This window comes from Pseudophryne corroboree, chromosome 4 (genome assembly GCF_028390025.1).
Source record: "Pseudophryne corroboree isolate aPseCor3 chromosome 4, aPseCor3.hap2, whole genome shotgun sequence".
Lineage (NCBI taxonomy): Eukaryota > Metazoa > Chordata > Amphibia > Anura > Myobatrachidae > Pseudophryne > Pseudophryne corroboree.
This window is the reverse complement of record NC_086447.1, coordinates 688,009,389-688,033,994: the sequence shown is the minus strand read 5'-3', so window position 1 is coordinate 688,033,994 and position 24,606 is coordinate 688,009,389. Positions and strand designations below refer to the sequence as shown.

The window sequence follows — 24,606 nt, the reverse complement described above, 5'->3', positions numbered from 1 at the left end:
TAGTCTTAAGAGCCCCTAACCAGGATGGCTCTGGTCCCTCTCCCCCAGCTCCTTCACTGAGCTGTGAAGATTGGCTGCATTGTTCACATGAAACAGAATCAGATGATAAGGGAGAGAATCTGGTGTGGCATACACTGCATAGTTTGTGTTTACCAATCTTCACAGTAATCACAATAACATACACAAAGACAGTAATAGTTAGCAAGCATGTCCTTACTGTATGTGAGAGAAGACACACAGAGAAGACCAGCACACCCCAGTTATACAGCCCCAGTGAGGCTGTCAGCTTACTATGGGGGTCATTCCGACCCGTTAGCACGCTGTGGTTCATCGCAGCGGTTCAAACGGGTCAGAACTGCACAAGCAGCTGCATTGCGCAGGCGCATCGTTGCCCGGCGACGGTTGTCGCTGGGCAGCAACACCGCGTACGAAGAAAGTGGTCACAGCAGTGACCGTAAGAAGATTGATAGGAGGAAGGCGTTCCGGGCGTCAACTCACCGTTTTCTGGGAGTGGAGATCCGAAAGCAGACGTGTTCAGGCGTTGAGAGGGCGGATGTCTGACGTCAAATACATTATAAGCTGTTTGTGCTAATTAGTACTCTAATAGAAAAAACTGTACAAGCTGTTCGTGCTAATTAGTACACTACTAGTGTACTAATTAGCAAGAACAGCTTTTAACGTAGAGTGGCAAGTTTAATCTTTCTATGTATACTGGAAAGAGATAAAAGCTCCTCCCTAAGTTCCCGGATGCCAAATCACTGTCCTTAGTATCTCTGTACAGTATTTTCTATTAGAGTACTAATTAGCACGAACAGCTTATAATGTACAACACAAATTCTCACAACACAGAGTCTCTAACGCCGACGATCTACAGTACTGTGCTGCTCGAACAGTTAGTTGCGTCAGAATACACTAATTTATATTTACTGGTATGTCTATAGGTGCTCATTACCACTGTGTATTTTAGATAGCGAATGAGTCACTCCTGCAGATTTATCCCGATTTCTGTGAAACCTGTGTGCACCCTTCCTTTGAATGTTTTACAATGGATTACATATAAAAAAATAATAATAATAAAGTGAATGTCACAGGAACACAAAAAAAAAAAATTGCCACTTTGGGAATCGAACCCGTGACTCTCAGCATGGCAGACGGGAGCCTTCATCGCTTGCCCACAACACTCACTGCATGGAGGATTCTCAAGTTTGTGTGTAAAAGTACTGCAAAGAGCGATTCCTTCCCATTGGTGTTCGTTTATGCTGTTAGGGGATTCAGACGCTCATTTCGTGCACTGTACATACTGTAAAGTCAATGAGCTACATTATTCCTTTCACACATTAGTTGCGTCTGCATACACACGTGTTTTAACACGTTCATTTGCGTCTGTATAAACTATACACACAGTGATTTGGCATCCAGGAACTTAGGGATGAGCTTTTATCGCTCCCCATTATACTTAATACTATGGGATTTGGACGCTCACATATCCCTAACATCAATAGACCATACTGTATCTATAACTTGTTCATTTGCATCTGTATATGCTGTACTATTTGCATCTGTACTGTATATACTGTTATAGACTGTATGACATAGTGTAGCATAATGCAGCGTAATGAGACGCACCAGTAAAGTAGTTCTTACGCTGTAGTTCAGTATTGTATTTTAATGGAGACCACACGCTTGCGCATTGGTGATTTTAAAAAGTGACATCTGGTGGATGATCTTAGGTATTACACTCAAAGGTAACGCCAAACGCTCTGTGCGCCTCCCTTCGACTAGGCGCGCCTCCTTGCGCCCAGGTACGCTGCGTATGCCTGATTGCGACCAATGCCTCAGTCAGCCAAGATAACGGAGGATCCATCTGTATGCTCCCCCTCCTCTTCAGATGAAACATCAGATAGGTATGTGGACTGTGAGGAGGAAGTAGCCTGCTTAGATGACCCAGAGACACAAGAGTGACCTGGAGTGGCTTTCCGTCTAACCAAAGACTGATTTAATTGTTGCAGCTGGTTAAATAAATATTCTGCCCAAGGCAGATTTACCATAGGGACATGCTGTAGTGGCACAGGTGGTCCCATAGGGGGCGTAAGGCGTTCTACCGGAGTACCCAGTAGGTTTGTGAACGCAGCCCAGGGTGACGCCTGAATAGACCCAGGAGCTGCGGAATGGCAAGAAGGTGTATGACACATAGGGGGTCATTCATACCTGATCGCACGCTAGATTTTTTCGCTGTGATTAGGTCAAAACTGCGCATGTGTATGCACCGCAATGCATAGACGCGTCGTATGGGTGCTAAGCGGATTGATGCTGTGCGATAGGTTTTACGAAGAATCCATTCGCAGAGCCGATAGCAAGGAGATTGACAGGAAGAGGGCGCTTGTGGATGTCAACTGACCGTTTTCTGGGAGTGGTTGGAAAAACGCAGGCATGTCCAAGCGTTTGCAGGAAGGGTGTCTAACATCAATTCCAGGACCTGACAGGCTGAAGTGATCGCAGCGGCTGAGTAAGTTCTGGGCAACTCAGAAACTGTACAAAACTTTTTTGTAGTGCTCGGCTGTACATGCGATCGCACACTTGCACAGCAAAAATACACTCCCCTATAGGCGGCGACTATATGATCGCAGCACTGCAAAAAATAGCAAGCGAACGATCAGGTCTGAATGACCCCCATAGTACGCAGACCATCATAAAAAACTTCCCCCTCTGGTAAATCCTTGGAGCATGCACTGCATAATGCAGGAGCTTCCATTGACTTACTGCCCTTTCTGTTAGACATTATATGAATGCAACGACAAAGTGACTTATACCCCTTTCAGACTGACAAATATTTCCCGGGTTTTTGCACATGAACGCGCATCAACCTGGGAATTTTCTCAGTGTGAAAGGGTCCTGAAAGAATATCCCGGGTCGAGTGTCCCGACATTTCATCCCAGGTCTCGACCCGGGTTGAATCAGGAATCGACCCGGGATGCGATGCAGTGTGAATGGGCCCTACCTGGTATTCAGTACACGGGACTGTTAAAAGGCCTTTCACTGGAGCTTTCGTGGACTCAGAAAAGATGATGTCATCATCCAGAGCCCGGGAAAGCGGAGGAGAAGCCCTGGAAACAGAGGAAACAGGCAATATGGCGACCTGGACAGATCGAGAGATCAGAGAGCGCTGCTCAGCATAAGAGGATGGGGAGGAAATAAAGAGACAGATAGCAGGCACAGTGACGGATGCTATTGTTTATAAGAACATTGCAAAGCTGCTTGAAGCCAGAGGAATTATCCGTACACAACAGCAAGTTGTTGATAAAATGAAGACTCTGAAAAAGCAGTTCTCCCTTTGCTTGCCTATTGTGACCTCATCTATGTGAGCCAGAAAAATGTCCATTTCTAATGACATACATATGTATTTGCAGGGATTTCCCGGGATCAGTGTAAACGGAGCTGTCACGGGTCAATCCCAGGTCTAAGTGTAGTGTGAAAGGGGTCATTCCCGGGTTGTCCCCTGGGATGCATCCAGGAACACATTCCCGGGTGTGACCCAGCTCTGTCATTCTGAAAGGGGTATTAGTATGACAAGCCAGACAAAGTACAATACCTGCGAAATGGACGCATTCCAAAATGGAGGAGATTCCCACAAACACTATCCTTACCAGGACGATAACCAGATGAAAATAAGAGTAAACAGATTCTAAAGTACAGAGAAGCATTGGGAACATCTGAACATTCAGATTCCAGTAAGTAAAGACATTGTTTTGCTGTGTCTTTTCCTTGGTACACTCAGAACATAAATGCATCCACCTCTAAATGAGCCCGGTAATAAACATGGGCATAACAAATTCCATATTATTATTGCAGCCTATAAGAAAAAAAATTTCATGCGCTGCAATAAAACTAAACATATAAATCAAAAACAGATGTGCTTGTGGTCTTCTTTTAAAACAACTTTCATTTATGAGACTTAGAATGCTTATTACCTCAGGTAATGTCAGTAAGTCTGCTCTGAGATCTTTTCTTGGATGACAAAGTATCAAACTTAGAACTTCCACAGTCTTTCCAAGACCCATTTCATCTGCAAGAATACCTCCAGGCCATTCGTGAGTAGCAGCAGGGTATTCTCGGATTATACTGGAAGAGAGTAAAACAAAGAATAAAGTGAATGAGTACTTAGCGTGTGTTAAATTCAGGTACAGTATTAAATAATTACAACTATCTAATACATTTGTATAAATGCATTAAAAAGCCTAAATGTCAAGTTTAAAGAAACAAATGTAAAAAAAAGGTCCTTTATTCCTTTCACTGTGTTTAACAAACTAAAATAATTCTTCCACCAGTCAGGCTTTATACAGATGTGCGCTAATAAACGTTTGCTCTAGGTGCGCAAAACAACCCCTCTTGCTGCCTCAGGGTCCTTGCCACTGATGGTGTACACACAGTGAGATTTTTTCTTACGATTTTGACTATATAGTCAAAATCGTAAGAAAAGTTAGTGCAGATCGTAAGGTGAAAGTCACCTTGCGATCCCGATTCGATGCGCGGTCGGCATTGCAAGAATAGATAGACCGTGCAGGCAAGTAAATTTTGACTCTCTCTATAGAAGAGATAGTCAAAATTGACACTTAGCCAAAATCGCACATAGTCAGTATCGCAAGCACATAATGAGTGTATAGAAAAAACACAGGAATGTCACAAGGAAGCGCATACATAAATTAAATTTTTATCTAATATTTAAAAATATTTATTCAAGTTATCAATTGTATATTTATACACAACACAATTATGCTAAAACTTTAAAACACACCAATATCAGTGCTGCAGGATAAAAGTCCATATGACTAAATTATTACTAATACCGTCCATAAATATGCATGTACCTCTGGAGCTCCAATTAAGGATGTTCTTAAGCACACTCAGTGCTATTTTTGTAACTCCCGGTAAAGGACTGGTTATTTTATAATTAGTCACTTTGTTATTTTGTGCCAGTGGACCAAAGGGATGTTTCTATACAACCAAAGAGTTCCCAGTGTGCCTGCCGCGTGGCAGCTGAATACCCCTTCTCTCCCCACCGTCAATAATTTTTGCTCACCACAGCCGTGCAGTATGATTTCCGTGCGGCTTGCACTTAGGCAGATTGAGCCGGAGTTCTTTAGTGGGAGTAATATAGGTATAGGTAGTAATGTATAAGTCTACATAAAAGTGCCTCTATATGGATCTATTAAATTGAATAGTTAGATCCTCATGAGACCCAAGACTTAATTGTGTTGAGCTGAAAATATATACCAGCTATAAAGGTTACTTTGGGATCAAGCTGCGTCTGGTTTAAATAGATAAAGTAATAATAAATAAATGTAAAATAAATTAAGGTGTCTCTTCCTTGAAGTTCAAGGAGGATTCGAACCCGGGTCTGCTTAGTGGCAGGCTCGGAGCCTTAGCCCGCTAGGCCATTGGCCCTATACCATCCTGAGCTATATGAAAGTATAGTTACCATTTTAATGGGATTGATTTGGAAGTTAACTCCTATGTCTCTTGTGTAAAATATATATAAATAAATAAAAAATAAGAATAATAGAAATAAAATGAAATCAATATTTTAGAAAAACGTATTCCTGCAACGACTATAAGCAGGCTGTTGCCATATGTTATTGTTATTTTTATATAGTTTTATTGTGTGAAATTACGCCGGATGCATGCATTGCATGGTTTGGAATTAATATGTGTTCGGAAGAACTACACACCTGTGAACCTCTAATTATTGCTTTTCACTGATTGTCCATATTTAAATATCAGGTAACCAATCTAACACACCTCAATACCTTCTGATGAAACCGTGAGATCATAAGCACGGAGAAACGCGTTAAGGATTTTACAAAACCACCTGCAGGCTGTCCTGACTATATTTATGCCAGAGGACGTCTTGGATCAACCATTTAAACAACTTCTGGAAGTGTGCACCCCACCCCCGTGGACGCCGCTGTCACCGCCGCTCCCACTAAAGAACTCCGGCTCAATCTGCCTAAGTGCAAGCCGCATGGAAATCATACTGCACGGCTGTGGTGAGCAAAAATTTTTGGCGGTGGGGAGAGAAGGGGTAATCAGCTGCCACGCGGCAGGCATACTGGGAACTCTTTGGTTGTATAGAAACATCCCTTTGGTCCACTGGCACAAAATAACAAAGTGACTAATTATAAAATAACCAGTCCTTTACCGGGAGTTAACAGAGTAATTGAAGAATCGCACAGACATCCATTTTCATTTTATATTCTCATATATAGTATAGATCCTTTCCCTTATACTCTATAGTACGGGTATATACCTTTTACATGTTGGGAGGTGCTCCAAGGGATAAGATAGATACAGAGGATTGGAAGAAGAAAGATTCCCTGTAATGGACACACACGGACCAATATACTTTCCTATAGTCAAATATCTTTTGATAGGTGACCACAAATTCTAAAATATAGCTTTTATTGTAATCATAAAAACATACGCGAAATATGGTGCATGTGAAAATAAATAAAATAAATTGTGAAAACTAAATTAAAGTGAATTAAAAAGCTTAACCACTGTATTTATGTGTTTCTTCACTGTCTCCAGTATCTTAAACAATGTTTCAATATTTTTTAGCTGTGCGTCGGAATGACGACCAGACCCCTCAAACAGAGAGTGCTGGAGCATGTAGGCTCCATTAGAATTTGCAAGAAGGACCACAACAAATTCAAGCAATTAACAACGGTGGCCAAGCACTTTTATGAAAAACATGTGGGCAACACTACAGACTTAAAAGCCTTTGGAATTTAACGAGTACAATTGGGGATAAGGGGTGGCAGCCTGACCCAAGAATTGCTCAAAAGGGAAAGCCGGTGGACTTTTTTATTGGATGGACTTCAACCTAATGGACTTAATGAACACATCAACTTCGCAGCATTTCTGGAAGGATAGGATTGTAGGGAAGAATTAGTGAGAAAATCACAGGGATGGATAATGGGTGGGATAAGAGACTTTTAGATTAAAGAAAAAATGTGGTGGGGATGTCACTCTAACTGGCCTTCACTGCATAAGACCTAGACACAATGAGATTTTAAGTTTATTTTGAGGTTTGTTTGGTTTGCACTTTCACTAAAGGTTGATTTGGTTTTATTATCACATCACAACTTGAAATATAACAAAATATATTTAAACTAGGACACACTTGAAGATAAAAGTACGATACACATTGGTTAACAAACTATGTAATCCTAAATCACTTTATATATGGCACAGGATGTGTGTCATGCATGACTAATACTCTATAGGGGTATACACATAGCACCGGGTTATGTATGATCTAGATTATTCACAAATTCTATCACCACATTATTTGGTAACACAAACCCAAATTAAGGGAAGGAAAGGAGCCCCTTAGGGCTATTTATCCAACACTGGGTATTCACAGTAAACCACAAGATGTAAACTTACCAACAATAATTTCAATAGAAAATCGTTTCCCTATGAGCCCATAAGGATGGAATCAAAGAGAGAGAATAAAAGTAAAAGATTCTAGAGATATCCGAATAAGACTTCTAAGCAAATTTAGATAGAGCAATAGAGCTAATCATTATGAAAAGAAAGTTGTATCACCCAAGTATAGAGACATGTGAGGACATATTTCACCACAAATCTCTTTAATACAAAGGTAAACCCAAGGGGAAAGCGTTAGATGACGAATATAGGGTAGTATATAGACGTCTATCTCGGATAAAAGTTATGATTCTCCTTGAGATTAGGCAATTCATATAATACTGAACCTCTGCTTTAATAACATGATGCCCCACAAAATTTGATAATTAAGAACAACCATGATATGTGGATAATTAATTAACTAATGAAATCTATATATAAAAAATATAAATTGAGAATAGTCCAATTGTGTCTATATGTAAATAGAGACATAAATTTAAATTAAAATAAAATAGATTACAATTCGTGAGTGTAGATGGAAAGTGTAGACGAAACCATTAAATCCTCTTATTACATTTTTGACCACGAGCATCAGTTAATAATAATTTTAATAAAACAGTGAATCATTGAAAATTTAATAAAAATTCTGGTAGGTCAATATGAAATATGGACGACAAGTAATACAAGAGAGAAAGCTTTCTTGAGGATATTATGTCTCTGTAACCTTAATAGTATAATCAGCAACTTAAATATAAATAGAATATTGAATTTTTTGACAGGAAAAGTGCTGATAGGTGATTGGACCTGTCAATCAAAATGAATGACGAATGAGGAACTGAGACAGGGGATATAGTTCCCTCAAACCCGGAAATCGGGTTTCCTATGATTAAGCAAATGCGAAACGATCGTTAGGAGATCGGACGCAGATACTATGTGTCCTATCTATACTCAGCTTAGCCACTGCTAAAATGTATTGCCTGTCTTAGTAATAGTGATTTGTACAGAAGTGTGTATGCTCGTAATAGAACGCTGCAGCCGCTGCGGGTGCTAATAGCCACACACACCGCTGGAGACGGCTTGTATTCAGCATGTCAAGCCACGCGGGTGGTATCACACATGAGAGCCGCGGTCAGCCGCTTTCCGCTGATACACGCGGCGTGAGGGAGCCAAAGCTAATGCCGCTCCCAGGCGCCACTGTGTTGCACTAAACAGATACACAGCGGGCGAGCAACATCTCGTTAAGGGGACACATAGAGGTCCCCAATATATTGTGGGTGTGTGAATCACAATAGAAGGGCAGCCTTACAGTTAAAACACACGGTGTCACCACACCATTTGTATGTAAGAACTTACGTGCTAAATGTCATATTGAATGAACAATTGTCCTCACATTAATGGTAGATATTAGCTGGTTGATGAATGTGTTATCCAAACTTCAGAATACATTGTGTATGTGTAATTGGTGCTGACATAAGGAAACAAAGATGGTTTACCACCATGTCAAATACACCACTTATAATATCAATGACACACACAACAAGCAGAGGGAATGTGAATAAATTTCATTATCTGTATATTATCCCTGTCAGACACGAATAAGGGGAGCCTTAGATAAGGAGAGGCTCCAATACACAACTTTCATCATACAGCAACCCATGAAGGATAGTAGCATAGGGACAGTGTTATTCAATTTATTCAAAGGTATTTCAGTACGTAGAATAAACATCAGGAGGCACTTCTGTAAAGTATATGGTCCACCAGATAAGTAATGACAATAGAGGGTATTATTATTCAGTGATGCGCACACTGCGAATACGAAATTAAACCTTATTAGTGGTGGTAAGAAATAAAAATAAAATCACACTCAGGAGCTTGTGGCTCCTGGATACATATGTATCATTACAAGACATTTGGCAACTAGCACAGCTAAAAAAATATTGAAACCTTGTCTAAGATACTGGAGACAGTGAAGAAACACATAAATACAGTGGTTAAGCTTTTTAATTCACTTTAATTTAGTTTTCACGATTTATTTTATTTATTTTCACATGCACCATATTTCGCGTATGTTTTAATGATTACAATAAAAGCTATATTTTAGAATTTGTGGTCACCTATCAAAAGATATTTGACTATAGGAAAGTATATTGGTCCGTGTGTGCCCATTACAGGGAAATTTTCTTCTTCCAATCCTCTTTACCGGGAGTTACAAAAATAGCACTGAGTGTGCTTAAGAACATCCTTAATTGGAGCTCCAGAGGTACATGCATATTTATGGACGGTATTAGTAATAATTTAGTCATATGGACTTTTATCCTGCAGCACTGATATTGGTGTGTTTTAAAGTTTTAGCATAATTGTGTTGTGTATAAATATTAGTGATGAGCGAGGTTCGGTTTTACTCGGTTTTACTCGGTTTTACTCGGTTCTCAAAACGGCATCTTATTGGCTATCCAAAACACGTGACATCCGTGAGCCAATAAGATGCCGTTTTGAGAACCGAGTAAAACCGAGTAAAACCGAATCCGCTCATCACTAATAAATATACAATTGATAACTTGAATAAATATTTTTAAATATTAGATAAAAATTTAATTTATGTATGCGCTTCCTTGTGACATTCCTGTGTTTTTTCTATATACAGGTTGAGTATCCCATATCCAAATATTCCGAAATACGGAATATTCCGAAATACGGACTTTTTTGAGTGAGAGTGAGATAGTGAAACCTTTGTTTTTTGATGGCTCAATGTACACAAACTTTGTTTAATACACAAAGTTATTAAAAATATTGTATTAAATGTACTTCAGGCTGTGTGTATAAGGTGTATATGAAACATAAATGAATTGTGTGAATGTACACACACTTTGTTTAATGCACAAAGTTATTAAAAATATTGGCTAGAATTACTTTCAGGCTGTGTGTATATGGTGTATATAAAACAAATGCATTCTGTGCTTAGATTTAGGTCCCATCACCATGATATCTCATTATGGTATGCAATTATTCCAAAATACGGAAAAATCCAATATCCAAAATACCTCTGGTCCCAAGCATTTTGGATAAGGGAGACTCAACCTGTATAACTATTGAGTATTGCAGAATACTCTATTGGGAGCTGCATTATATATTTTTATAGGTTCCGATCTGTGGAAAATTAATTTAAGTGCGCTTGATATTGATACAGGTTTGACAGTTAAAGCTGTTTGAGTTTTGATAGTTAAAACTGTGTGAGTTTTGTTTACATAATGAGTGTGCTTGCGATACTGACTATGTGCCGACCTAGCCCCTGTCGCATAGTGAGAATCGGGCATAGCCTGAATCTCACCGTGTGTATGGGCCATTAGTCATGGCAATCGTCCATTTTCAAAACTTTTGTCTTATTTGTACCACTAAAAACTAGAAGCAGCAACAAAACTACTGTATATTGCTATAATACACTGAGCACCGGTCTTTCGGAACTCTTACAGATCTGCTATTCCTTCCACCACGAACAGTTATGCTTAATCCACGACTATGCACTTAAATTGTACCAATTCCTTTGCGTCAAAAGTGACAACCTGCCAGCCCTGATATACTGCGAGTGATGCAAAGAAGAAGCAATATTTACTGAAAACGCTGGGTTTGAAAAATGACAGTTAGGAGCCGATTGGCTAGCACTTTATCTCCAGCAACTTTATCTCCATCCAAGGCTTAGTAAACAGACCCCTTAATCCGGGTGTATTATGGTAGGCCGGATGTCGGGCTCCCGGCGACCAGCATACCGGCGCCGGGAGTCCGACCGCCGGATTACCGACAGTGTGGCGAGCGCAAATGAGCCCCTTGCGAGATCGCTACTTGCCACGCTATTTTATTCTCCCTCCAGGGGGGTCGTGGAACCCCACGAGGGAGAATAAGTGTCGGTATGTCGGCTGTCGGGATTCCAGCGCTGGTATACTGTGCGCCGGGATCCCGACAGCCGGCATACTGAAGACCACCCCCTAATCCATATACAGCAGCTTGTGGATATTTGCAACATGTAACCAATATGTAAAAATACAGTATAACATTAGTGGCGAGGAATAGAAAGTTGTAATAAGTGGACATTTGTAAAATAAAAAAAACGTATTTTTTCAGATTTTACCTTTGCTGCCATTACAAAATCTATATAAAAACCATGGCCCTTTTTGCCTCTTGGTCTGAACGGCAGGATAAAATGGGATTTTTTGCTCACCGTAAAATGTCTTCCTCGGAATCCATGTGGAGGACGCTGCGTCATTACCGCTGAGTTAGAGTGTGGACTATGGAGGTTAGGCACAAAAAAACACTAAAAACTAACTCCGCCCCCCTCTAACCCCTCCCACCTCCAGCAGAGCCTCAGTCTACGTTTAGCCAAGCCGCGTGGAGAAATAACTACAGAACAAAGTCAAAGAAACCAGACAAGTGGGGAGTGATCGCTGCACCCCCCAGATAGATTCCGAGGAAGAGATTTTTAGTTGAGTAACCAAAGGTATGGAAACGATAAAATTTGGTAAAGGTGTGCACAGAAGACCAGGTCACAGCTCTGCACAGTTGCTCCACTGAGACACCATGGCGAACCGCCCAAGACGTGCCAATGGTGCGGGTTGAATGAGCCCTCAGAGGAGCCAGAACAGGCATATTCGAGGAGACACAAGCCTGACGGATAGCTGACATGACCCAACAGGCAATGGTGTTCCAGGAGGCAGACTAGCCCCGCTTAGGGAGATCAACAAGAACCAAAAGACTATGCGTACGACAAATCGATGCCGTGCGAGACAAACAGTTCTTTAAGGCCCGTACAACATCCAATAAAGCCAGGGACGATGAGCTCAGCGAGGACGAAGAACCCTGACTAAAAGCCAGTAGAACAATATTGTGGTTTAGATGGAATGCAGCAACCACCTTTGGCAAAAAAGATGATTTCGTCCTCAAAACCACGCGGTCAGAGTGAAAGGTGAGAAGGGATGCTCAGCAAGATAAGGTGGCCAACTCGAAGACCCACCTGGTCGAAGCAATTGCCAAAAGAAACACCATCTTTAAATTAAAAAACTTAACTCCACCAAATCGAGAGGTTCAAATGGCGGCTTTTGTAGAGCCGTAAGAAACAAATTTAAATTCCAAGGAGGAACAGGAGGTACATATGGTAGATGGATCCGCAAAACACCCTGAAGGAAACAATAGACATCCAGAAGGTTAGCCAATCTCTTTTGAAAAAGAACTGACAAGGCAGAGACCTGACCTTTGAGAGAGGAAAGTTGGACACCGTTGGCCAAGCCATCTTGGAGAAAGGCCAAAAGTCGTGTCAAATGAAACTGGGAGGCAGAGACCTCCCGGCACTCGCACCATGAAATGTACACACACCAAATCCGGTAATAAAACCGGGAAGTGACCGTCTTCCGTGCCCGAAGCATCATAACAATAATGGAAGGAGACAAAACCTTAGATTTTAATATGGTGGTCTCAAGAGCCATGCCAAAGCCAGACGAGACAAATCTGGGTGATGACAGGGTCCTTGAAGGAGAAGATCTGGACGGAGTGGAAGACAGTACGGAGGTGCAGCCAGCATGGCCTGAATCTGGGTGTACCAGTGTCGCCGACCAAATCCGGAGCGATCAGTATGACCGGCAGAGCCTCCCTCAAGACCCTCTGAAGGACTCGAGGGATCAAGCAAGAGGCGGGTACAGGTATCAGAGACGAAAGCTCCACGGGGCTGTCATGACATCCATGATACAGCCTGAGGATCCCGTGCATGAACCCCTTACTTAGGAAGCTTTTTGTTGAGGTCAGATGCCATCAGGTCGATGTCGGGTAGACCCCTTCTGGCGATCAGAGAGAGAAAAACTTCTTGATTAAGCTCCCATTCCCCGGGATGGACCGTATGACGACTGAGGAAGTCGGCTTCCCAATTGTCGACTTCAGCAATGAAGACCGCTGATATAGTCGGAACACAGTGTTCGGCCCGCCGAAGAATGTGGGTTACCTCCCTCATGACTATCCAACTGCGAGTTCCTGTTTGTTTATGTAAGCGACAGCTGTCGCGTTGTCTGACTGTATGCGGACGGGATGACCTCGGAGAAGTCCCTGAAGCCGCTGTAATGCACTGCGAATGGCTCGGAGTTCGAGGATGTTGATTGGAAGGGTTGTTTACACCTCAGACCACCGACCTTGAAGTTGGTGATGGTGAAATATGGCGTCCCAATCCCTTGAGACTGGTGTCCGCCGTCACCACCTGCCAAATCCCGACAGAAAATAGAGATCCCTTGGGCAGATGAGGTCTGTGAAGCCACCACTGGAGGGAGTGACAAGTCTGGATTGACAGGCAAAGAATCTGAGTGTCCAACCGGAGATCCAACGGGGACCAATGACACAGAATCTGAGACTGCAATGCCCAGGCATGGAATCGGGGAAAATGGGACCGCGTGAAGGCTGCTACCATCTTCCCGAGTAACTGAATGCATCAGAGTACTGACACTCGTGGTAAACGAGGAGTGCGCGCATCCGGGACTGTAGGTCTGTTACCTTGTCTGGAGGAAGGAAGACCCTTTGAACGACAACATCGAAGAGTAGGCCCAGGAACTCCATCCGCTGCGATGGTAGAAGTCTGATCTTGGGAAAGTTGATCAGCCAACCGAGGGACTGGATTGTTTCCAACGCTAGGTCCACCTGCGTTCGGAGGAGAGCCTCGGATGGGGCTTTGAGAAACAAGTCATCCAGGTAAGGAGTGACGTTGATACCCTGCTGTCTGGGTATGGCAATCGCATGAGCCATTATTTTCGTAAATACCCTGGGAGCGGTTGAGAGACCGAAAGGAAGGGCCTGGAATTGGTAGTGGGACGTGCCCACTGCAAAGCAAAGCAGACAATGGTGCCCTTGCCAAATGGGTACATGGAGGTATGCTCCCTCTATGTCGATAGAAGCCAACAATTTGTTTGCTCCCATGGCTAGTATAACAGAGGGAATAGACTCCATCTTGAATTTGTCAAGGTAGCGGTTCGGGTTCAACAACTTTAGGTTGAGGACCGGGTGAAATTAGCTATCTGGCTTGTCCACTAGGAACAGAGTCTAGAAAAACCCGAGACCCCGCTGGTGTTCCGGTACTGGCACAATGACCCCTGCCTCTGAAAGAATAGAAACAGCCTGAAACAATACCTCTTGCCTTGTCGGGCTCTGAGGTAGAGGGGTCACAAAAAACCTGTGCAGTACATGTTCCTGAAGGTCCAGAATATATCCCCTGGAAACAACTAGAGAGAGTAGAAAAAAGGGATGTATAAAGTATAATGGGGTGGAGAGGGGGGAAGGAGAAAAATAGTCAGCGATCGTAAATTAAGGAAAACTTAACTTCCTAAGGAAACGTCTACAACTAAACTTGTAGTCAAGGGAAATAATAAGCTTAAGTGTATGCTTGCAAATGCACGAAGCCTAACAAGTAAAATGGGGGAATTAGAAACGATTACACTTAAGGACCAATATGATATCATAGGCATAACAGAGACATGGTGGGACGATTCTCACGACTGGGCAGCAAACATGGAAGGGTACACCCTCTTCAGGAGAGATGGGACTAATAAAAAAGGAGGGGGTGTTTGTCTTTATGTTAAGCCATTCTCTAAACCACATGTAAAGGAGGTCATTTACGTGGGGACTGGAGATAACGTGGAGTCACTATGGGTTGAGATTTCGAGTGGGGGTGAAGATACAAAATATGTTTTAATAGGGACATGCTACAAACCACCAGATATTAGTGTGTTTGATGAATTGCAACTCTTGCAGCAAATCGAAAAAGCAGCAGGAATTGGGGAGGTCATTATCATAGGGGATTTTCATTACCCGGACATAAATTGGAACACCGAAACAGCAAATACAACTAGGGGAAACAGGTTCTTAAACACACTAAAAGATCATTAACTGTCCCAGGTAATATAGGAACCAACTAGACTTAGGAATATACTGGACCTAATACTAACTAATAATATGGAGATAATATCAAATACCAAACTAGGAGAGACCCTGGGAAATAGTGATCATAATACGATCACATTCGATATCAGCTTCCAAAAACAACACTATAAGGTCTAACTAAGACTTAACTTTAGAAAAGCTAATTTCGACTTGCAGAAACAAGCAATGAAAGACATAAATTGTGGTAAGAATACGGCTGAAATGAGGGATGTTTTTACAACTGAGCTCAATAAGTACACTCATTTGTTCATTCCCAAGGTTAATAAAAACAGGAGTAGTAAATTCAAGCCAATGTGGCTTAAAAAGAAGGTCAAGGAACAAATGGATAAAAAGAGATCTTTCAAAGCATTTAAGTCTGACGGGAAGGCGGAATCATTCCAGGTCTACAGGGAATGTAACAAAAAATGCAAAAAAGAAAATCAGAGCAGCCAAAATAGAAAACAAAAAACAAAATCGCAAAGGAGAGCAAAACAAACCCCAAAAAGTTATTTAAGTGTATAAATGGTAAAAGGCTAAAAAGGAGAATATTGGACCACTAAAGGGCGAGCTAGATGTCTTGATTTATGATGATAGGGAAAAAGATTTAATGAATAAATAATTTTCATCATTATTCACGAGAGAGGACCGGTTGACGGGAGAAGTACACAACATAAGCGATAATAGCGACCCTTTGCTAAGTACTTGGTTAAACGAGAAAGTGGTCCGAGAGAAATTAAATAAAATTAAGATAAAAAAATCTCCTGGGCCGGATGGACTACACCGCAGGGTTCTTATGGAACTTAACTCAGAGCTATTGAGGCCCCTATATTTGATTTTCAGTGAGACAATTACATCAGGAGTGATACCAAAGGACTGGCGTACAGCAGAGGTAGTTCCAATATTTAAAAAGGGAATTAAAACTCATCCCGGCAACTAAACACCGGTAAGTTTGACATCAATAATGGGGAAAATACTGGAAGGAATATTAAGGGACAGTATACTAGAGTACTTAGATACATCCAAGGTTATTAATAGGCACCAACATGGTTTTATGAAGGACAGGACATGTCAAACTAACTTAATAAGCTTCTACGAGAATGTGAGTGACAATACTGATCAGGGTAAAGCAGTGGATGTGATCTTTTTGGACTTTGCTAAGGCCTTTGACACAGTGCCACATAAGAGACTAATTTTCAAATTGAGGGAGTTTAGGGTGGAAAACACTATTTGTACTTGGGTAAGTAATTGGCTGTACAACAGAAAACAGCGAGTGGTGATAAATGGGATGTTTTCTGAGGGATGTTTTCTGAATGGGCCTTAGGGCTTAGTGGAATACCGCAGGGTTCAGTACTCGGGCCATTGCGGTTTAACATATTCATTAATGACCTGGGAGTGGGCCTAGAAAGCAGTGTGTCAATTTTCGCAGACGACCCTAAACTGTGTCGAGTAATTAATTCAGACAAGGGTTGAGTCTCTGCGGAATGATTTATCCAGACTGGAGGTCTGGGCAGACAAATGGAGAAGGAGTTTCAATATAGAAAATATAAAGTTATGCAAATTGGGACTAAGAATAAACGGGTAGCCTATAAATTAAATGGGGAAAATGTAGGTATAACCGTAGTTGAAAAGGATTTGGATATGCTCATCGATAATAGACTTAGTAGCAGTACGCAGTGTCAAAATGCAGCAACAAAAGCAAATACGGTGTTAGCATGCATAAAATGGGGAATGAAGACAAGGGATGAGAGTGTAATCCTGCTACTGTATAAATCTTTGGTGCAGCCACACCAGGAATATTGTGTACAGTTCTGGGCACCGCAGTATAAAAAAGATATCTTGGAACTCGAAAGGGTTCAGAGGCGAGCCACCAAACTGGTTAAGGGATTAGAGGCACTGAACTATGAGGAAAGACTAACAAGGTTAGATATGTTTACACTGGAAAAGAGGCGGTTGAGAGGGGACATTAATATTTATAAATACATTAAGGGACAATACAAGGACTTATCAGACGATCTGTTTATCAAAAAAACACAGGACATGAGGACACCCCCCGAGGTTAGAAGAAAAAAACATTTCATACACAACGGAGGAAAGGGTTCTTCAAATTAAGAACAGTAAAGATCCTGGAATTCCCTACCAGAGGAGGTAGTAATGGTGGACTCACTAAATAAGTTAAAAAATGGATTAGATAAATTCCTAACTGATAGAAATATCCAAGGATCTAAGTGATATATAATTTTATAATACAGGTTGAGCTCGATGGATATCTTGTCTTTTTTCAACCTCACCAACTATGTAACTATGAAACGACCCAGCGATCCATGTTTGGAATCCAACCAAACATCCCGGAACAAGAGCAAGCAGGCGCCTTCCACCAGGGGCATGATGGCAGGACTGGGATAGTCATGCCAAGGTCTTGTCGACCAGCTTAGAACCCGGTCTGCGGATACCTTGGAAACCACTGCCTCGAAAGGTAGCTTTTCGGGAGAAAAGGGAGTTACCCCCGAAAGGACTGGAAAAAGGTAAAGTATCCCCTGCCCTGAGGCCAAAAGACTGAAACCTGGTAGGGTTTCGACTTGGTCTTCAAAACCGGTAGATAGGGGCTTTTACCACCAGTAGCCTTGGTGATAATCTTTTCCAGCTCCGGTCCAAACAAGAATTCCACTTCAAAAGGGAAATGCCTCCAAAGTGTGCTTAGATTCCGAATAAACATTCCAGAAGCGTAACCAGAGGGGGCGACGCGCAGCTCTGGACAGGGCGGAGATGCATGCCTGCAGGGTAACCAAATCCAATACAGCACTAGTAACATAAGACAGAGTATCCGTGACTTGAGAGGTTAGTGGAAGGATCTGAGTAGTGTCGTCAGACTGGACACCCAAGACGATCTGAGAAACCCACTCTTTGATGGCCCGAACTACCCATGCACTGGCCAGGAGAGTGAATATGGACTTTAAGACTGCTTCGCTCTTCCGATACGCTGGATCCTTTAAATTAGCGGTCTGGACCGTAGGAGTCACCGTGGCCTTAGTTAATCTAGTTAAAAGGTGCGTCTACATTAGGGGGGAGTCTCTCAGAATCGGGTGTCCTCGTTCCTGAAGGAATATAAAACCTTGAGCTTCTTGGGGACCTGTACCTTTAGTATCTGGTCGATACCATGGCTCTTTCAACTCCTCTTCAAAATGAGAAAATGGCGGAAAAACTGCCAACTGAGCCTAAAGAAGTGGAAGATGATTCTGGAACAGGGGACTCCTCAATCTGCAACGCCTGATGAACAGCATCAATCAGAAGATTCACCCCAGAATCTGATGAGGAATCCTCTTCCCATACAGGAGAGTCTTCCCAATCCGGGTCAACCTCTCCTTCTTCCTGCGAGAAGGCATCGGAATCATGATCATCACCTAGAAAAATAACAGGGAAAGATGCATGTCTACATCTGGTAGTGGTAGTAGAATCCGAGGAGGATACAATCTTATTCAGAGAGTTTGCCATATCTAATAAGCACTTACCCATATTTCGTGCCCATAGAGGTTCCTCAGCCGCAGCAGAGGAGGGTCTAACATTAGAAGTGGCCAAGGACTCATCAGCACTCTGGGTCTGTCAGAGGTCAGCTATAGCCTCCGCCACAGCCTTGTCTCCGACAGCTCTGCTGATGCACCAGGAGCCTAGACCGCGGGTGTCGCAGCGCAGCATGAGCAGAGTACCTGGGACTGTGCACCCCTTTGGTAATTTCTTGGCACATTGTGCACAAGCAAAATAAACAGCTTTGGTCTTAGACTCCTTGTCTGGCTTATCTGACATAGTAAAGGCAGCTTAAGCAGCAATTTAGCAAACAAATTAAACTCCCCTCACAGTGCAATCTCTCCAAGGAACACATACACACACAGTAAAGCTGTGGCTGTTCGTACCTTTCCCAGCGCCTCCTCAGACAACTGTGATCCGGGGGGAAGGGGTGCCTTCCTCCTAGGCATAAAAAATAAGACTGAGGCTCTGCTTAAGGTGGGAGGGGTTAGAGGGTGGTGGAGTTAAGGGGGGTACTGACAGGAGAGATGTGTGCTGTGCGATCTTAACACAGACCGCTCAGCACACATCTCTCCCCCCGCTCAGCATAGCGCAATGTGCTGAGCGAGGGGACGGACGGATGGGGGGCCGCTCACTTCACACAGCGGTGAAGTGAGTGACCCGCTAGATTGAGCCTACATGCAGGCTCAATCTAGGACCGGCGCATCGCTATCGCTGGGGGGCATACACACGACAGATCCCTGCTTAAAATCTAAGCAATCTAGTCAGATTGCTTAGATTTTAAACACAGATCTCTCAGTGTGTACCCCCCTTTAGTTTTTAGTGTTTTTTTGTGCCTAACCTCTATAGCCCACACTCTAACCCAGAGGTAATGACACAGCGTCCCACAAGTGGATGAGAGAGGAATATTTTTGTTAAATTCATTCCACAATCTATTTACCTTTCATTCATTTTGCCTTGTTTCCATTTTTTTTTTTTTTTTTTTTAATACCCTGAATAACAGGCAAGATATTTACCTTTCAAAATGAATACCTATCGATTAACATCTCTAATTAAACCAAGGGTATACTTCTAAGGTATGGTGTAATACAGATGTATCATCACACACCTATCCTTTTTGTTCCATATGGTACAAGGCACCAGAGGCCTGGTCCAGATGTGGTTGGAAACAGCAGCGATGCACAGACGTGGTAATGTAGAAGGAGGCATTTGGTATAAGTAGACGCCTCCTGAACGCATTTGTGATCCAGTGCTGAATCCTAGGATGGTACAGTAATTAAATGCGGCAAGTCCATATTGCTCCCGGTGACAGGGTGACATACGCGCTGTATCCCACCCACCCCTGTAACTACCAATAGTCTACTTTGTAACTGATTTTATTATTTTTTTTACAATTAGCTTTATATTTCAAGAGTACATGGCTTTTGTAAAATCTGGTCACCATTAGCAAGATCTTAGTCGCCAAGGCGAAGTGGCACCCGGGATTTGTGGAGTCTTGCTTGTACATCTGCTCTATATAACACGGACTTTGTTTTTCTTTTTAAATTTAACAACTTACAAAAGTAAAAATCACAGACAGTTTACCTTCCAGAGAAGGGGTTACAGTAGATTTTCACTCCGTCCAATGTAGTGACCTCTCTCCATAAAGAATGCAGTGTATTTTCTATACAGTAGGGGAAAAAAAAAATGTATGAAGTATTGTTTTACATTACAAAGTCTAAGTGTTATGTAATGTTATTGTCTCTTGAACTTGTAAACATGGATGCATTTAATGTGTTTGTCAATCATTCCATTTGCAATTAAGTAAACGGAACAAAGAATGGAGTCTCAGCCTCTTTCTTGTAAAATAAAAACCCACACACTTTAAGGACAGATACAGGGTACCATTTATTTATTTTCAACAGGGTCGCTCAGATGTAATATGTTCTATTACGTATTCAGCTAAACCGAAACGTTTTATATTTTAATAATAAAATATACTCAAAACAAGTAGAAGTGGTGTTTTTCAAACTTAATGTGTACAGAATTCTAGTGCAAAATACATTAAAGGTTATTTGTAAACATTTACAGTAACAAGGTGATATAAATCAGTATGCAAACTCTTTATATGCAGGATAAAATACTGTATACATGAATACCGAGATGACTACACCATTTATAAAATACACTTACAAGAAGGGTTCCAAATAATAAGAATTTACTCACCGGTAATTCTATTTCTCGTAGTCCGTAGTGGATGCTGGGGACTCCGTAAGGACCATGGGGAATAGCGGGCTCCGCAGGAGACTGGGCACTCTAAAGAAAGATTTAATACTATCTGGTGTGCACTGGCACCTCCCTCTATGCCCCTCCTCCAGACCTCAGTTAAGGAAACTGTGCCCGGAAGAGCTGACATTACAAGGAAAGGATTTTGGAATCCAGGGTAAGACTCATACCAGCCACACCAATCACACCGTATAACTTGTGATAAACTTACCCAGTTAACAGTATGAACAAACAACAGAGCATCAACCAATGGATGCCAACATAACATAACCCTTTATCAAGCAATAACTATATACACGCATTGCAGAAAATCCGCACTAGGGACGGGCGCCCAGCATCCACTACGGACTACGAGAAATAGAATTACCGGTGAGTAAAATCTTATTTTCTCTAACGTCCTAGTAGATGCTGGGGACTCCGTAAGGACCATGGGGATGATACCAAAGCCCCCAAACGGGCGGGAGAGTGCGGATGAGTCTGCAGCACCGAATGGGCAAACACCAGGTCCTCCTCAGCCAGGGTATCAAACTTGTAGAACTTTGCAAATGTGTTTGAACCCGACCAAGTAGCAGCTTGGCAAAGCTGTAATGCCGAGACCCCTCGGGCAGCCGCCCAAGAAGAGCCCACCTTCCTTGTGAAATGGGCTTTTACTGATTTTGGATGCGGCAATCCAGCCGCAGAATGAGCCTGCTGAATCGTGTTACAGATCCAACGAGCAATGGTTTGCTTTGAAGCAGGAGCACCCAGTTTGTTGGATGCATACAGAATAAACAGCGAGTCAGTCTTCCTGACTCCAGCCGTCCTAGCAACATAGATCTTCAAAGCCCTGACTACATCAAGCAACTTGGAATCCTCCAAATCACGAGTAGCCACAGGCACCACAATAGGTTGGTTCAGATGAAAAGCTGACACCACCTTTGGCAGAAACTGCGGACGAGTTCGCAATTCTGCCCTGTCCATATGGAAAACCAGATAGGGGCTTTTACATGACAAAGCCGCCAATTCTGACACACGCCTAGCTGAGGCTAGGGCCAACAGCATGACCACTTTCCACGTGAGATACTTTAGTTCCACCGTCTTAAGTGGCTCAAACCAGTGGGATTTCAGGAAACTCAACACCACGTTAAGATCCCAAGGTGCCACTGGTGGCACAAAAGGAGGCTGAATATGCAGCACTCCCTTAACAAACGTCTGAACCTCAGGCAGTGAAGCCAGTTCTTTTTGAAAGAAAATGGATAGGGCCGAAATCTAATTTCAGGCCCAAAGTCACCCCCGACTGTAGGAAGTGCAGGAATCGACCCAGTTGGAATTCCTCTGTAGGGGCCATCCTGGCCTCACACCAAGCAACATATTTTCGCCATATACGGTGATAATGTTTTGCTGTCATGTCCTTCCTAGCCTTTATCAGCGTAGGAATAACTGCTTCCGGAATGCCCTTTTCTGCTAGGATCCGGTGTTCAACCGCCATGCCGTCAAACGCAGCCGCGGTAAGTCTTGGAACAGACAGGGCCCTTGTTGTAACAGGTCCTATCTGAGAAGCAGAGGCCACGGGTCCTCTGTGATCATTTCTTGCAATTCCGGGTATCAAGTTCTTCTTGGCCAATCTGGAACAATGAGTATTGTTCTCACTCCTCTTCTTCTTACAATTCTCAGCACCTTTGGTATGAGAGGAAGAGGAGGAAACACATAGACCGACTGGAACACCCACGGTGTTACTAGTGCGTCCACAGCTATCGCCTGAGGGTCCCTTGAGCTGGCGCAATATATTTTTAGTTTTTTGTTGAGACGGGACGCCATCATGTCCACCTGTGGCAGTTCCCATCGATTTGCAATCTGCGTGAAGACTTCCTGATGAAGTCCCCACTCTCCCGGGTGGAGGTCGTGTCTGCTGAGGAAGTCTGCTTCCCAGTTGTCCACTCCCAAAATGAACACTGCTGACAGTGCTAGTACGTGATTCTCCGCCCACCGAAGAATCCTGGTGGCTTCTGCCATTGCCACCCTGCTTCTTGTGGCGCCCTGGCGGTTCACATGGGCCACTGCCGTGATGTTGTCTGACTGAATCAGCACTGGTTGGTTTCGAAGCAGAGGCTCCGCTTGACTCAGGGCGTTGTATATGGCCCTTAGTTCCAGGATATTGATGTGCAGACAAGTCTCCTGACTTGACCACAACCCTTGGAAGTTTCTTCCTTGAGTGACTGCCCCCCACCCTCGGAGGCTTGCATCCGTGGTCACCAGGACCCAGTCCTATGCCGAATCTGCGGCCCTCGAGGAGGTGAGCACCTTGTAGCCACCACAGAAGAGACACCCTGGCCCTGGGGGACAGGTTGTCATCCGATGCATCTGAAGAGGCGATCCAGACTACTTGTCCAGCAGGTCTCACTGAAAGATCCTCGCATGGAACCTGCCGAAGGGAATGGCTTCGTAAGACGCCACCATCTTTCCCAGGACTCGTGTGCAGTGATGCACTGACACCTGTTTTGGCTTTAGGAGGTCTCTGACCAGAGTCACGAGCTCCTGAGCCTTCTCCTCCGGGAGAAACACCTTCTTCTGGTCTGTGTCCAGAATCATGCCCAGGAAGGGCAGACGCGTCGCAGGAATCAGCTGCGACCTTGGAATGTTCAGAATCCAGCCGTGCTGACGCAACACTTCCTGAGAGTGTGCTACACTGATCAGCAACCGCTCCCTGGACCTCACCTTTATGAGGAGATCGTCCAAGTACGGGATCTTTGTAACCCCTTGCTTCCGAAGGAGCACCATCATCTCCGCCATCACTTTAGTAAATACTCTCGGTGCCGTGGACAGGCCGAACGGCAACGTCTGGAATTGGTAATGACAGTCTCGTACCACAAACCTGAGGTACTCCTGATGAGGCGGATAAATGGGGACATGCAAGTAAGCATCCTTGATGTCCAGCGACACCATAAAATCCCCTTCCTCCAGGCTTGCAATGACCGCTCTGAGCGATTCCATTTTGAACTTGAATTTCTTCAGATAAAAGTTCAGGGATTTTAAATTTAAAATGGGTCTGACCGAACCGTCCGGTTTCGGTACCACAAACATAGTGGAATAGTAGCCCCTTCCCCGTTGAAGGGGGGGGACCTCTACCACCACTTTCTGGAGAAAAAGTTTGTGAATTGCCTCCACCACTATCTCCCTTTCCATGGGGGAAGCTGGTAAGGCCGATTTCAGGAGACGGTGAGGGGGCATCACCTCGAATTCCAGCTTGTATCCCTGAGACACAATTTGTATAGCCCAAGGATCCACCTGTGAGCGAACCCACTGGTGGCTGAAATGTCGGAGACGCGCCCCCACCGCTCCTGGCTCCGCCTGTGGAGCCCCAGCGTCATGCGGTGGACTTAGTGGAAGCGGGGGAAGACTTTTGTTCAGCTTTTTTCCTCTACCCCTGCCTCTGGCAAGAAAGGACGCACCTCTGACCTTCTTGCTCCTCTGAGAACG

General features: G+C 43.3%; 1 protein-coding gene across 3 annotated transcripts in view; it reads right to left on the bottom strand.

Annotated features, from left to right (window-relative positions):
- The window catches only part of SHPRH (SNF2 histone linker PHD RING helicase), a 372,150-nt gene that overhangs the window by 249,906 nt on the left and 97,638 nt on the right, over positions 1–24,606 (bottom strand). For all 3 annotated transcript variants that reach the window (XM_063917889.1, XM_063917888.1, XM_063917887.1), the window contains 2 exons: positions 20,470–20,548; positions 3,969–4,119 (listed from right to left, as the gene is read on the bottom strand). In XM_063917889.1, the coding sequence (XP_063773959.1) occupies positions 3,969–4,119; positions 20,470–20,548 (230 nt within the window). The remainder of the gene's footprint in view (positions 1–3,968; positions 4,120–20,469; positions 20,549–24,606) is intronic.